Here is a 16,313-nt window from a genome sequence, read left to right as displayed (position 1 = left end):
TATCTACCTAAACCTGTCTCACCATTATTCTCTTCTTGACTGATTCATTCCTGTCCCATCTGTCTTCCTCTCCTTCTCTGAGAATCTTCCTCTTATCTCCTCCAAATCCTATCTATCTTTCTGGTAGGAGCTAACCTGGAGGGCAGTGTGGCAGCACCAATGGTGGGCCTTGGAGATGGCTGCAATAGATGCAGAAAGAGATTATATGGGACTCTGGTGGGGTAAAGCAACTGGTACTTATTGGCAACTCTCTTGGCCATAAGTAGTTCGGAGTTGCTGTTCACAGGTAGAAATAAGCAATTATGATCAGTCACAAGAGAGCAGGAATCCTCACCACAATTCTAGGCCAAAAGGAACATCAATATTGCACCTACAGGTCAATAATGGATCTAGTCACTGATGCAGGACAAAGAAGAACATTATTGCTTGGGGCTTCAAAGGAACAGGGACTTTTCTTGACTAAATGCTTGACTAAAGAACAGAATTCAGACCAGGAAAGTAGTGACCATAGCTCTTCCAGGTAACACCAGGCTGATCCTTCACCTGGAAAATGGTCATCTACCTAAGAGCCATTATGGCTTCAAAAGGGAATGAGGAATGGTCAATATGGTGTTTGCTGCCAACAACCCAGGAAAAAGGCCAGGAGCTTGTTCACAAATTTGTAGATCTCATACTGTCAGTCATAAGCGCTTTTTGGAAAACTGTATCAAAATTTGACTGCCTGGAGAAGTTCTTCAATGTCATGATGGTGTGCTTGCCTGGGTTCTGGGTGATGGATGATGGATGATGTTCCCATGCTCTCCCAGTCACCAAGGGAATGAAAAAGGCTGCGTGCTCACTCCCATGTGTTTTAGCATTGATATTTTCAGTCATGTTGTCAAATGCCTTCAATGAACATGAATAGGCCATCAAGGTCAGCTACTGCACCGATGGTAAATTCTTCAAGATCAAAGTGAAGGGAGTGCTAGTGCATGATTTCCTGTTTGCAGATGATTATACACTCAAAGCATCCTCTGAAAGTGAAATGCAACAAAGTATAGATAGATTCTCTTCTGCTTGTGCTAATTTTGGTCTGACAAATTAACTTGATACAGTATTGCAAGAAATTATTGCAGAAAATCTCTTTAACATAAAGCAGAAATAGGGAAAATTCCACTGATCATCACCTGAAAAAATCTCAGGTGGAAAACTTGAGAAATATCACAGCCAACTTTCAAAGTTCCCAGATTAAGGAGAAAATATTGGAAGCAACAAAAATATCCCAACAATTTAAATATCATGTAGCTACAACTGGGATTACACAAGACCTAGCAGAGCGGAGGAGGGTGGTGGGGGGAGAATAGGGTTGGAACTCTGAGATTAAAGAAGGGGAGAGCAAGATAATGGTAGATAAGTGAGAAGGTATAGGGATAGCAGAAATAACTGGTACTGGCTAAATCAGATAACTGAGGAGGAATGAGCAAAAGCAGAACTATCTGGAACTGGAAAAATTAGATAAGTGAGGAGGAATAGCAATGCCAAGACAAGTTCATGAATTGTATTTGAGTGAGAGGATGCTGTGCTAAGGTCACCAGCCTCACTTTCTCCTCCAGGGTCATCTGGAGGAGCCAGATATAAATCGGGGAGCTGGAGATGCTCTGAATGAGAGGCAAACAGGGTTAAATGACTTGTCCAAGGTCACAAAGCTAGTGTCAATTGTCTGAGGTTGAACTCGAATTCCTGTCCTACTGACTCCAAGGCCATTGCTCTATCCACTGCACCATGTAGTTGCCCAAGTGAGGGGGAATAGGGATAGCAGAACTATTTAGTAATGGCTACAAAATGGAGAGATGAATTAGTGGAACAGAGTAGGTCACAAAACATGTAGTAAAAGACTATAAGAAAATTTGTGTTTGAAAAATATAAAGTTTTAAGTTTGGAGGAGAATACATTATGTGATAAAATAATTGTTGGGAAAACTATAAAGAAGTCTCACAGAAATTGAGCATAGATCAATATCAATATGTTAAATCATGTACCAAGATCAGGTAACCTAGATAATAAGGGAGCTATTAAAAGAAAACTAGAAGAACATGGAACATGTTAACTATCAGATTCATGGATAGGAGAATAGCATGCTAAAAAAAAAACAAGAGATAGAGAACTGTATAAAAAAATCCAATTTAACCAAGATTAGAAGGAAAATAGAAGAGAGATTTAAAACGACTTTCATGGATAATCTCCAAGAAAGAGATTACATTTCTCAAATATTTGGAGAACTTTGTCCAATTTAGAAGAATACAAGTCATAGGGGCAGCTAGATAGTGGATAGTGGCACAGTGGATAGAGCACCTGCCCTGGATTTAGAAGATTTAGAAGGACCCGAGTTCAAATCAGGACTCAGACAATAATTGCTTAGCCATTTGACCTTAGGCAAGTCACTTAACCCCATTGCCTTAAATAAATAATTTTTTTAAAAAAAGAATACAGATCATACCCCAATTGATGAATGATCAAAGGATAAGAATAGGCAGTTTTTCAATGAAGAAATCAAGACTACAAATTATATGAGAATACATTCTAAATAACTTTGGGATAGCATCTTATACCTTTTAGATAGGCTAAAACGATAAATACCCTTCTTCTGGGTTTTAGTTAAATAAGTTGTGATATATGATTGTGAAGGAATACTGCTATGACATCAGAAATGTTGAGCTGATTGATTTAGAAAAACATAGAAACACAAGGAAGATGCCATATATAATGGTCTCACATATATTTATATATATGTGCGTGTGTGTGTGTGTGTATGTGCATAGGTTTATGGAATTGTTTGTACATATATGTATGTATAAATAATATATATATGCATATATATATACTTTTAACTGTAGCCTTCTCTTGTTGGGAGAAGGGAGAAAAAATAAAATTAAAAGTATATACCAGAGGGACATCTAGGTGGCACAAGTGGACAGAGCACCGGCCCTGAAGTCAAGAGGACCTGAGTTCAAATGTGGCCTCAGATGCTTACTAATTGCCTAGCTATGTGATCTTGGGCAAAAATATCAAAATATAAAAAATATAAAAAGAAAGTATACAACAGAGAAGAAAAGAAAACAGAAGGAAGCTTAGAAAAGCTGAGTTGTTTTGAAAACAATAAACAGTATTTATTATAAAGGTTTATTGTGAGATGAAAAATTATTGATTTTAATTGAATCTTCTGCTGTATACATGGAAATTTTTCATTTTCTATTGAAGTTTAAAGTTAATTTAAAAATTAAAAGAATAAAATAAAATCAATCTCTTCGTCCTACAATTAATTGACAATTACTTGGACATGCTGCAAAGTCATGTGGGAAATTAGTTCATGCTTAGCATGGTGTTCTCTCAATGACCTATCACCATTACAAAAACATTAGTTACCTTGCATCTTCAGGAATGGGAATTGAAATCCATCTCCTTCCAAGTTCTGTTGACATGTGTTTCCTCTACCTGTGGGGTTTTTTTAATTTTATTTATTTAAGACAATGGGGTAAAATGCCTTGCCCAAAGTCATACAGCTAGGTTCAATCTGAGGTCAAGTTTGAACCCAGGTCCTCCTGACTCCAAGACCAGTACTCTATCCACTGTGCTACCTAGCTGCCCATTTCTACCTGAATTTTTTATGTATAATCCAATCTTAGTACTGAAATGTGTTTTTTTTGGATATTGGGCCCCAGATTTATGGAAAATATATTTTGGTTACTACTTTTGTAACAAGTCATTTTTTTCAGTTCTATGAAACATTTATTTTTTTAAATTAATTTATCTTGAATTTTACAATTTTCCTCCTAATCTTGCTTCCCTCCCCTCACCACCCCCCCCGGAAGGCAGTCTGTTAGTCTTTACATTGTTTCCATGGTATGCATTGATCTAAGTTGAATGTGATGAGAGAGAAATCATATCCTTCAGGGAAAAAATAAAGTATAAGAGACAACAAAATTACATAATAAGATAACATGTTTGGTTTTTTAAATTAAAGGTAATAGTCTGGTATTTGTTCAAACTCCACAATTCTTTCTCTGGATACAGATGGTATTCTCCATTGCAGATACCCCAAAATTGTGCCTGATTGTTGCACTGATGGAATGAGCAAGTCCACCAAGGTTGATCATCACAACCATCTTGCTGTTAGGGTGTACAATGTTCTTCTGGTTCTGCTCATCTCGTTCAGCATCAGTTCATGGAGAAGCAATTTTATAAGAAAAGCCATTTAACTAATCAGATCATCTAGCTGTCTATTCAAGATAAATTTATAGTGTGTTGGGGGAAGGGTCATGAACTATAGTTTCAGGGGTACAGATCTACCAAGTATCAGGAATTTGGATCAGGCATGTACTGTGAGCTACCATGTGTTATCATGCTTTGCATCAGCTTTTATCTTTTTTAGGTTCAGGTCAGTAAAGTATAACTATATGCACAAGAATGTGAAGATATATACATGTGTGCATATTTATATCTATGCAAACTACATGTAAATATATGTCTATATGTCATAAAGATAATAAACAGAATTCAGAGATTTGAAAATGAGCAAGTCCATTAATAGGATAGTAAATAGGAACTGACTAATAGAGAAGACAGCTTTCCTTAGGACATGACAAACTGTGCAGAAATATTCAGTTGCTTAAGTTGTCTATAACTGCTATTTCATTTAACTTTAGAATCACATGCTATTTGGGGACCAATGTGAGTAAGAAATGAGGTTGAGCCCCTTACTCTAAAAACAGACCAGGCAGGAAATATTTAACAGATACTAAAATATCTAATTGTAACTGAATAATCAAATATGATAGAGTAGAAAGATACATGGAAGGAGGATTCTTAGTTCTTATACAAATTGACATGAATCCCCAATCTACCAATAAGTATTTCCCATGTTCATGTCATTTGCCAAAGAAATCAATTTTCAGGATAACTAATGTCCCATATTAAGGAAGGACTTAAGTGCGAATCAGTCTTAATTCATGACTGAGAAAACTCTCCTGCTTATGTTTTTATAGCTCCATTTTCTCAACAACTGTCCTAGCTATAATGCTGCTGTTTGCTCAGCTTCCCATGCCATTACTCAGACAATGCTACTCATCTTTGCTTCTGAAGATATCAACTCAAACTCCATATTTTGCCACTGCTTTCTCATTCTTCCATTGTCATCTGTCAAGGTCATCCACTCATCTGAAGCTTTCCGACTCTGAAGACAAAATGTGTACATTTTTGAAATATGTGGTTACCCCTCATTAAAATTGTGGTGATGGGGTGGCTAGGTGGTGTAGTGGATAAAGCATCAGCCCTGGAGTCAGGAGTACCTGGGTTCAAATCCAGTCTCAGACACTTACCTAGCTGTGCGGCCTTGAACAAGCCACTAAACCCTGTTTGCCTTGCAAAAAAAAAAAACCTAAAAAAAAAAAAACCCTGTGGTGTTCCTACTATGGCTTGCCTTTACATTGTTGCTTGCCAAGCATGATCCTCCTTCTCAGTGTTACAGTCACTATTGCTATGTTCTATTACAAACTTAGAGTGAGATGTCCCTGTCCAACTGTGACAAGGGTAATCATATTTTCACTTCCATTATTGATCTGTCTCACAGACCCTCCTAGTTGGCAGATTAAATGGAAGCTATGAATTCTCTTTCTTAGCCTTCTAATTAGAAGATTCCTTCTCTTTATTTTTAGCTAAGTTAGGGTGACTGAATCCTCTTAAACTTTTTTCTGCCTAAAGGTACAGATGGGATACCCCTATACATTGTCAAAATGTCCTACTGAGTCTTTTTAAGGCTGGGGATAAATATAGAAAGTTTTTTCATTCATCCTATTCTCATTTTTCTACCTGGTAACTAGTTCCAGGTTCCTCAATTTTTTAAAGCTTTAATAAGCTTCAAAAACCATTCTAGAGTAGGGTAGAAGTTCAAAATTTCAGTTAGTAAAGCCTGTATTGCCCTTTAAGTCCAAAAGCACAAGGGAAAGGTGTATAATAGATAGGTGCACTCCTCATCAATGTTGATCACCAAATGAAGATACATAACTGTTTATTAAGGAAGGTAGAGAAAATTTCTAAGCAGTTGTGGTTGAAGGTATGTCATCTCTGAGGACCATTTAAGCTCAGAGATTCTGTAATTTTTGATCCACTTAGTCTCAGTCTATCTAACTAGACAATGTGGCCAGGATAATTGAAAGGAGCAGAGTAAAAGCAGAAAGGAGATAGAATATTTTTGGAAGAAGCAGACATAATTCCTGTGGATTGAAGAGAATGTGGGTATGAAGTAAGATTGAGAGATGAAGTCAGGTGGTTTGGTCCCAGCAGGCAAATTCCTAAGTGAATTTCTTGGGTGGCTCACTTTTCTCCTTGCCTTTCTCCTTTTACATAAAGGGAACATAAAGGGAATTGCTTTGCCTGCATTAATGAAAGGCTGGGTATATGAATTTCAATGTCAATACTGCCTGCTTTTAGGGAGATGATACATCAATATGAATAGGGGTCAGGATGAAGGGCAGGATGGCTCTAATGAAGAATTTTGGTAATTTAGCTGATCTAGCCAAAAAAATATTTTCTTGTCACTTTATGATTTTTAGAGATCTCATTTTTTTCACTAAACATCAGTTTTACCATCTATAAAATGGGGTTCATGGAATCTGAGATTTAAAAGAGACCCATCTGCCATCTACCTCATGTATCATCTTTAAGGGATTTCTTCTACGACATTGCAGTAAAGTGCCAGGGACTCTGATGAACTTGCTTTAAGGGAACCAAAACCAATTGTAATGTTTTCCCAACTAGGATTAGAGTAATGAAGATCAGCAGTCTCCTGGAGACTGCCTCCTTTACTTGGCATCAGGGGATAATAGGGTCAGAAGGGACTACAGAAGTTATCTCTCTTGATTTGTTTTATCACTTGCCAAAGGAATCAGATGAAGTGACTTGTTCAAACCATAGAACTAGTCGGTGCCAGAGCTAGGAATGGCAGTTGGAACTTTCTGTCTCCTACCTCTGTCTCTTTTCCTCACATCACAGTGCCTAAATCCAATCAATTGGTACATTTTTGATAGAAGCTGGGAAAAAAAACCCAAAAGAGGAACCTGACAGAAAAACATTACCAGAAAGATCTCCAGAATAAGTTGCCATCCAATGAAAACTCTTTCTTCAGCTCTGATTCTTGTTGCTACTCCTATTTGCTCTGAATGATCATCAAACTTTCTAGAGCAGAGTTGGTCTGATCTGCTTCTTTTGATGCCGTATTCTCATTACAGCCAACTCCTTTAGAACCACGTCCCTGGCCTGCTGGTTCTTCTCCCAGCTCCTCCATTAAGTGCTGACTGTTTTCCTGGATGTAGCTATATACATCATTTGAATAGAAACAATTGTTATTTTTCCACAGAAGGCCTTCTATCATTTCCATAAGTTCCTTTAGTTGGGCCTCCTGTCCCTCTCCTTCAAGTTTGTTATTGAAACCACAGTGAAATCCTTCACATTCTTTATTCAACTGGACCAAGTTTTTGTTATCTGTTTCTTTTAAATATTCTGACGGGGTTTCCTTCCCTAAGTCTTCTTTCCTGGTGAAGACAAGGATGGTGTGCGACAGAATCTGTGTTCCAAATACCTTCTGGATACACCTGAGCATCTCTTTGTCCTCATCGGTATAACGACCCAACTTAATCACCAGGAGTAGGGCATGAGGCCCTGGGGATGAGAGATCCATACAGCGACAGATCTCCTGAAGTTTGTTTTTTGTTTGGGCATTGGCGGAAAAGATATCTGGGGTGTCAATGACAACAAGTGTCCTTCCATGCCATTTCCTGCTCTCTCTTTGGCATTTCTCAGTCACTGGCCTGGAACTCACCTTAGACATAAAGACTTTCTTGCCAAGGATGCTATTTCCAGTTGCACTCTTGCCACTTCCCGACTTGCCTACAAGTATGAGCCTCAGCTCTCTTGATATCATTGGATCTGGAAAGCACAAACATGAAAAAAGATGGTCAGAGCTGTCAGGAATATAAATGGGGTACATGCAGTAAGGTTAGCAGCAGATGAGGCAGAGCTGAGCCTCATTTCTAATTGTGAAGAGTTGAGCACATATGTTGTGTGTGTCCTGTCTCACCCTCTGCCCTCTCACCTTTGTCTCATCTGCCTCTGCTCACCTCTTTCTTCTGTTGCTATCATCAGATTAATATTGAAAAGTAAAAGCCAAACAGGTTAATAGTTGCACTTTGAGAAGTTATGATGAGTCTTCCCATCTATTTAGTCCTTAATTACTCCCTCTCCATCATGAAAATCTCTGATCTCTCTTTTGCCTCATCCAATGTGAGCTATCATCAGATTATTAACTCCTGGAAGACACAGACTGTCTTCTGGCTCGTTATGTATCCCCACTGTTTAGTCAGTGCCTGGCCATAATAAATACTTAATAAATGTTTGTTGACTGACTTACTGACCCAATATAGTTACCGGAGAGAGTATTACATGGTTAACTCAATAATTCCAAAAGATTAAATTATTCGTGGTCCACCTGATGAGGCAGGATGTTGAGCCCAAAATATTACTCTGTCATTTTGTGACATTTTTCCATTTTCCATATTCCACACTTCTATAATTGTTAGCTCCAAATTTGGGGGCTTAGAATGATGTCCAAGGAGATGAGGATTGGGAAAGGGGAAGGAACTGTGCCAGTTTGGACTTTTCATTCTGTAACTAGAGAAATTCTGAGATTTAGAGGTGTCAAATTTATTGAAATTGTTTCTTGTAGAAATACATGTATATAAAACATAGAATACAGTATTCATGTTTTTCTTTGATAACATGCTGATTATATGAGTGTATGCCACATATAATAATTCTCATTTCTCTAAAATTAAAATACATGATGGAAATGTACTTAACAAAATTCAATTCCTTGGTGATTGTTAACTATCACTGTATATGACAGAAAATTTGAGTTATTTGTATTTTGGGACTTAGAGGTGAAGAGTTTTCTGTGCATGTATTTTCTGTTTTTCCTCATCTTTGACCTCTTTCTCATTCACTAAGTGTCTCCTTAAGACAATTCTTTTGTAGTCTTTTTAGAAGTTCATTTTTAAGGCTCGCTAAAAGCAATCACTGAATACCACTTCTTTCACTTTTAAATGCAATTAATCATTATGATTATTATTGCTATTCTTGTTACCGATTCTCATCTGATTGTATCATAGTCAAACAGGTCATAAAAATATTTCTTTCACAATTGCTGCTTTCATCAGATCATTCTTCCATCCTTGAAATTAAAATGATTCTCTTTTATATTAATACATGAAGTCGAAAGCCAAGTCCTTCAAAGATTTCGGTCTACCATAGTTATCTCAGAAATTCTACTCTTTCACTCTGGTCAAGGAACCCTTCTATGGTTCCCCTGAAAATGTGATACTCTCCCCCCCTCTGCTCATGTAGTTCTCCAAAACATGAATCAATTTCTACAAATTCCCCCTACTCTAATGATAACTTCAAGTGAGTTTCTTCCATAAAATTTTCCCCAACTAGTAAAGCAAGAGTGATCATTTCTTTCTATGGACTCCTAAAGATTCTTTGAATCTATATTTCCTGTTAAGGTACATTTTTATTCTGTTGGATGATATTTTTTTTCTCTGTGTATTTTATCTCTCCCAACATGGAACTCAGGTCCAAGTCCATGTTCCATATTTATTTGTATCCTTATTGTGCATATTTTCTCTGAATGATCATCAAACTTTCTAGGGAAGAGTTTATCTATCTACTTCTTTTGATGCCATATTTTCATTAGAGAAAGCTATATTATATATATTTAATATTAAATATTTTTGAAAATTACCCAAGATAATTAATAGTCACTTGGAAAAAATTGGCCCTAGTTTGTGGTAAGTGTGGAGAAAAAACAGAGTGAGCTGGGTAAAAGTTGACTGATCATGAGCTTAAATGGGTTTAGTAAAATGTACAATATAGGTGGATCAAAAAAATCATATAATATGTGGACTATAAAAGTTAGATAAAGACCCATTTTTTTGCATGCAAAATTTGAGAAAAGTGAAGTCAGAGAAGGAAAAATATTTCATTCAATTAAGTCATGAGAGTGAAAAATAAGAGCTGAGATACTGAGAAATATTGAAGAAAAAGAAGAACTGACCATTTCTCTCTAAAACAGTAATTGCTAACCTACATTTATGAATATTTAAAAATATATTTTGAAAACTATATTTCAGTCTAATGAGTTTCCCTTGTATTCTTATATATTGTATTCTCTACATTAAGAGAAAATTTTTGTGGTCAGTAAACTCCATCAGATTACCAAAACGGCCCATGAGACTAAAGAAAGGGTAATATTCCCAAGCTAGAGTGTACATTCTATCTCATCATCCCTTCTTCCCTGTAGGGATTTATCTTCCCTTTCTAGAGTCTCTGAAATTTTTTCTACCCTTTCCAAAGACAATCTTCTTGAAAGTAATTGCTGATTTCCCTATTGGGGCCTATCTTCATCTTATTCCTGAAAAACACTTAGCATCTAAAACCATGTCTAGCTAATGACTCTTGATCAAAGCTTGTTGCAGGCAGGATCTCTTTAAAGCCTTTCTGCCTCTTTCTTCTCATTTATCCCAATATCAGAAACTCTAATAAATTTACAAAAGAGAATGGGAAACAGGAAAAGAAACAGAATATAAGTGAAATGTAAGAACTTAGAAGGGTAGTTGACAAAAGATCTCAGAAGAGATCATAATGATTGAGTCCATCAGAGTTTTTTGAAACTCTATTATTAAACTCTATGATTAGTATGCTAGGGTATGATCCTTAATGTGGAATCTCGGGCCCTGAGTGCAGAGTTTGACTTTGCCACTTATTATTTGTGACTCACAACAAATTAGAGATAGATTCATTGACTCTGAACTTCATTTTCCTCACCTGTAAAATTAGAAACTTAGCATGATAGATGGAGATCTATGTTCTTTTCCAACACTTATTCTATGGTTCTATATATGAGAGATGATGCTAGTTACCATGAAGCATTTAGAAGAGTATGAACCATGAACATTCCCTCAAGGCATTTGCAATCTAGTTGGGGAAATGAGATTGGCCCAGATAAAATAACTAGAATTCAATAGGAGAAAGGATATAATAGAATACCAAACTGCAAATAAAAGGTTAGTGAGGGGCAGCTAGGTGGCACAGTAAACAGAGCACTGGCCCTGGAGTCAGGAGGATCTGAGTTCAAATCTGCCCACAGTTATTTGATAATAGCTGTGTGACTTGGGTAGGTCACTTAACCCCATTACCTTGTAAAACAACAACAAAAAAAGGTTGGTGGAAGATAGAAGGAAGAAGGCTTCTTTTGAGGACATATCCCTCGAATGTAGACATTCTTTCTAGTTCTCCCTCTTCTCCCAACACCCATATTCCAGAGTTTGCACATTTTATTTTCCTACCAGGTTTATTCTCATTCACCATTGTGATGATCTTCTCCAGAAGTTCATTCACTTGAAGTTGCTCCTCTTCCCCTGTGACTCGATAATTGAAAGCATGGTACTGATTTCCACAGTCCCTAATAAGTTTCTGAAGAGGTTTATCTGTGTTCTTTATAAACTCCGTCAAGTCCTTGTCTGCCAAATCTTCTTTCCGGGTGAACAGAATGATCACGTGTCTCCTCAGAGCCTCTTCTCCAAAAACTTTCTTGATATTCCTCACCACTGTTTCATCTTCTTCTGTGTAGGAGCCCAGTGGCATCACTAGAAGGAGGACATGCAGGCCCATAGAGCAGAGGGAGAATAGATGACAGAACTCTTTCTGGCAGTCCATTTGGGAAAAGATATCTGGAGTATCAATGAGCACGACTTTTCTTTCTCTCCAGATCCGTTGCTCTTTCCTGCACACTTGAGTCACTGGCAGGTCACTGAGTCTGGACTCAAATACATATCTGCCCAGGATGCTGTTTCCTGCAGCACTTTTCCCTGAACCATGTTTCCCCACAAGAAGAATATTCAATTCATCTATCTCATTGTCCTGTTTGGCTGTCACGTACCCAGACCCTGTTGGGACAAAACAAACATATTAATAGATAACCTTTTTCCTGCAAATGCAAGAAAGTTTCAACAGGACTGAGGCAGAACTTGGGACTTGACCATGGACAATGCAGAGGCCATGAAAATAGGTGAATCCTACCCAGAATCAAAAGGAATCCCAAAAATGTCCTAAGAAAAATTTTAAATTTCTTTTGTACTGATTCTAGTACAAACCATTTTATTTTGGAAAAAATCATGTAACCCTTGAAATTTATTGTTATATAGCTGATATTTCCAAAAGGTAAAAACTATAAAAGGGCATGTTACAGGTAAACATACCTCATGTTTATCCTCTTCAATTGGCATGGGGAATCTTTTGAAATGATTGGCACCTAATAAGCATCAGGCAGCCTTGAGATTTTCTAGAAATTTAGCTAGGTCAAGTTTCTCCTGAGAAAAGCAGTCAATGTAATAATAGGACATTTAGGGAACTAATCTGAGTTCACTGCCATTAAAGGTCAGAGCAAAGGGAAATATTTCTTCATTGTCTATGCTTTAATTTGTCATGAACAATGAAATTAAAGCATTTATCTTTTTCTGAAGGACTTATATGAAGAACACAGAGCATTTCTGCTTTTTCAACTTGACTGTATTTGACTTGAGATGTGCCTGGATAAAAAAAAAGACTAAGGCTCTTCCCATATATAGATCTCCTATCAGCTATGTTCATCCTGACCCTTGCCAAATCCCTCACTTACCTGTATTTGCTCATGCTCTCATGCTGTTTTCTTTCACTGAAACGCCCTTCTCTTTCTCCCTAACTAAATTTCTCTTCTTGACCTATATAGACATGGGCATGAGATATGAGACTATAAAGGTATAAAATAGAAAATGAAACATGATTTTACCAGACATATTGTCTTCCTTTTGATAGGTCTGGACTATATTCACGAATTCCTGAAAAAATAAGAGAGGTAGGGTGGGAAACAATTTTTGTGAATCACCAAGTTTATCCTCCCTCAAAGAACAGAATTGAAATTAAAAAAAAAAACATTCTTCAAAGACTAAGAGTTAAACCACCTAAAGTGCAGAAAGTAGTGCGAAATATTATGAATCAAAGAAAAAATAGACAGTTGCCCTGCCAGAAACTTGGGACCCTCAAGAAAGCCTAGCAAGGCCTTCACAGAAATACAGTAAGGCCTATCTGCTTTTACTATTTCTGACATTACCTAGAAATCATCCAATCATCTCTCTCATTTTACATTAAAAAAAATAGGGCAGTTCAGTGGCACAGTGGATAGAGCACTGGCCTTGGAGTCAGGAGGATGGGAGTTTGAATCCAGCTTCAGACACTTGGCAATGACAAGCTGTGTGACCTTGGCCAAGTCACTTAAACCCTGACTGCCTCTCATCCAGGGCCATCTCCAGTCATCCTGAATCTTATCTAGCCACTGATTCCAGTTGACTCTGGAGGAGAAAGGAAAACTGGTGACTTAACACAACACCTCACTCATTCAAATTCAATTCATGTGCTTGTCATGGCATCACTTCCTTAACGTTATGGTCTTCTTTGAGAATGAAGGGCAAACATCATCATCAAACACTAAAAGGAAACTTGACACCTAGTCAAGGTAAATGGCTCACCCATACTCATATAGCTATTGCAAGCATAGTTCCAGAATACTTGTCTCCTGATGCATCTCATCCAATCTGTCTAGCTTTGACTGCTACATCCTACACAAGCATTATCTTGATCCTACAAATCATTAGTGCCTTCCTGCAATGAAAATATTTTTCTTTAATTGTAAGTATTTTGTATTTACTTATATGTATACCTGTTCTATCTGTCCAGCAAACTGTGAGCTCCTCAAGGGCAGAGACTTTCCCTTTTGTCATTGGATTTCCAGAACCTAATAGAGTGCTTGCTACACAGAAGCTAAATAAATAGTTATAAATTAATGAATTCCCCAAAAGCCATATTGCAAAATGGAGTACTTTTGTTAAATCTGAACATGTGCAAACGCACATGTGATCGAGTTCCATGTTAAAGGAAATGTAAACTCTAGTTACTCCTTTTCAGAATCAAAAGCATCATAAAAATGCAAGAGATGGTATCTATCAATGTAACTCTGAGATTCAGGCTCTTACCTGGGATTTTTCGGCATTTGTTAGTTTTGGTGACAAATCTGCTTTGGGGTGTACATTGTTTTCTTTCATTCCTATACTCTCAATAAAGTGTGCATAAGACTGGTCATTCTTCTGTATTAAGCAATTAATCTGTTCAAAAAGACCCTTAACTTGAGTATCCTGTTCTGCTGCACCTGCTTTGTTGTTGAAAGCAAAGAATTGGATACCATGGTTCAGAATCAGTTTCTTCAGATACTCATTGTCCATTTCTTTAATGAACTCTGACAGTGAGTCTGACTCTAGTTCATCTTTCCTTGTGAAAAGAATTATCATGTGCCTCACAACTTTAGTTCCAAAGGTCTCCTGAATGCCCTTCGCCACCACTTCATCTTCTGCTGTGATAAAACCCAGAGATGTAACCAAGAGCAAGATGTGGGGACCCGGGGAACAGAAGGTGATACAATGTCTGATCTCTTGCCCCCTTTCTCTAGCAGAAATTTTTGTGGAGAAAAGATCAGGGGTATCAATGATCATAACTTCCCTCTTTCCTACAGCTCCACTTTCTTTCTTGCAAGTTTTGGTCACAAGTTCCTCACTGTATTTCGACTCAAACACTTGCTTTCCCAGGATGCTGTTTCCTGTTGCACTCTTCCCTGCACCATGTTTCCCCAGGAGAAGAATCCTTAATTCTGATGATCCAAAGCCCACTTTGGGCTCCACCTCCTGTTGAGGGCTCTTGTTATTAATAGTTACATTGATAGCCATTGTCTCTGAAACACAAGGAACAGGGTCATCAGCATCATATGGGAGTGTATATATTTCCTTACAGTATAACACTATTCATAGTCATTGATCAAGTAGTCCAATGCATTCCAGGACCTCTACTTGGGGCTCAAAACCCTTCATAGTCTGCCCCACCCACATTTCCCATCATCTTAATACCTTCTAATTCTCACCCACATATTCTGTGATGCAGTGACACTGTTCTTGATGTTCCTTGAACAGGACACTCCATTTCACGACTCTGGGCATTTTCTCCAGCTCTCCTTAATTTTGAGGCATTCTCTCCTTCCACATCTCTACTTCCTTCCTTCCCTGACTTACCTCAAGTTTCAACTAAAATCCCATATTCTACAATAACTCTCCCAACCAGTATTAATTCTAGTGTTTTCCCTTTTAAAATGATTTCCCATTTAGTCTATATATAGCTTATTTACACATTCTTTTTGTCTCCCCATTAGACCCCATTTACCCTATATAGCTTATTTATACATATTTGTCTCCCATTACTCCCCATTTCATGAACTCCTTTAGGGCAATACCACCTTTTGCATTTCTTTGAACCCTTAACACTTGGTGCAATGCTTAGCACATAGCAGTTACTTAATAAATACTGATTGACTGATTGGCTGGTAGGTAGAAGAGTATGTGAAGCCAACATCCCTACTGTTTACCATTACACATCAATTTTTAAAACAACATTTCTTGTAATATTCAATAGGAAAATTGGTTGATAATTTTCTTTCTCTGTTTTGACTCTTCCTGGATTAAATACCAGTATCAAATTATTGTCATAAAAGGAATTTTGTAGTATTCCATATATTTTGCCAAACAGATTGGGAAGTATTGTGATTCATTGTTATTTGAATATTTGATAGAATTCACTTCTAAATCCATTTGGCACTGGGGATTTTTTATTAGGAAGTTCATGGATGGCTTGTTCAATTTCTTATGCTAAGATTGCTATATTTAAGTAATCTATTTTTTTCCTTCTATTAATCTTGGTAATTTCTATTTTTGGAGATATTCATCCACCTCATTTAGATTGCCAAATTTTACTGGCATAATTGGGTAAAATATCTCCTAACAATTGTTTTAATTTCCTCTCAATGGGTGATGGATTCACCCCTTTCTTTATCAATTCTGCAAATTTTGTTTTCTTCTTTCCTTTTTTTAAATCAAATTAATCAATGGATAATATATTTTATTGGGTTCCCCCCATAAAATCAACTTCTAGTTTTCAATATTTATTTTACATTTAGTTTAATTAATCTTTCCTTTAATTTTCAGGATTTCCAATTTAGTGTTTAATTGAGGATTTTTAATTTGCTTTTTGAATTTTTTCATTGAATGCCCAATTCATTGATCTAGTCTTTCGCCATTTTATTTACATAAGCAATT

At 37.0% G+C, this 16,313-nt stretch overlaps 1 protein-coding gene across 1 annotated transcript in view; it reads right to left on the bottom strand.

Moving 5' to 3' along the window:
- LOC141494079 (GTPase IMAP family member 8-like) overlaps positions 1–16,313 on the bottom strand; it is a 48,988-nt gene that overhangs the window by 21,692 nt on the left and 10,983 nt on the right. Inside the window, 5 exon segments of the mRNA XM_074195241.1 lie at positions 136–276; positions 7,110–7,959; positions 11,433–12,032; positions 12,914–12,962; positions 14,154–14,902. Of these exon segments, the coding sequence (XP_074051342.1) occupies positions 136–276; positions 7,110–7,959; positions 11,433–12,032; positions 12,914–12,962; positions 14,154–14,902 (2,389 nt within the window).

The sequence above is a fragment of the Macrotis lagotis genome, chromosome 7, assembly GCF_037893015.1.
Source record: "Macrotis lagotis isolate mMagLag1 chromosome 7, bilby.v1.9.chrom.fasta, whole genome shotgun sequence".
NCBI lineage: Eukaryota > Metazoa > Chordata > Mammalia > Peramelemorphia > Peramelidae > Macrotis > Macrotis lagotis.
This window is presented reverse-complemented; position numbering and strand designations above follow the sequence as displayed.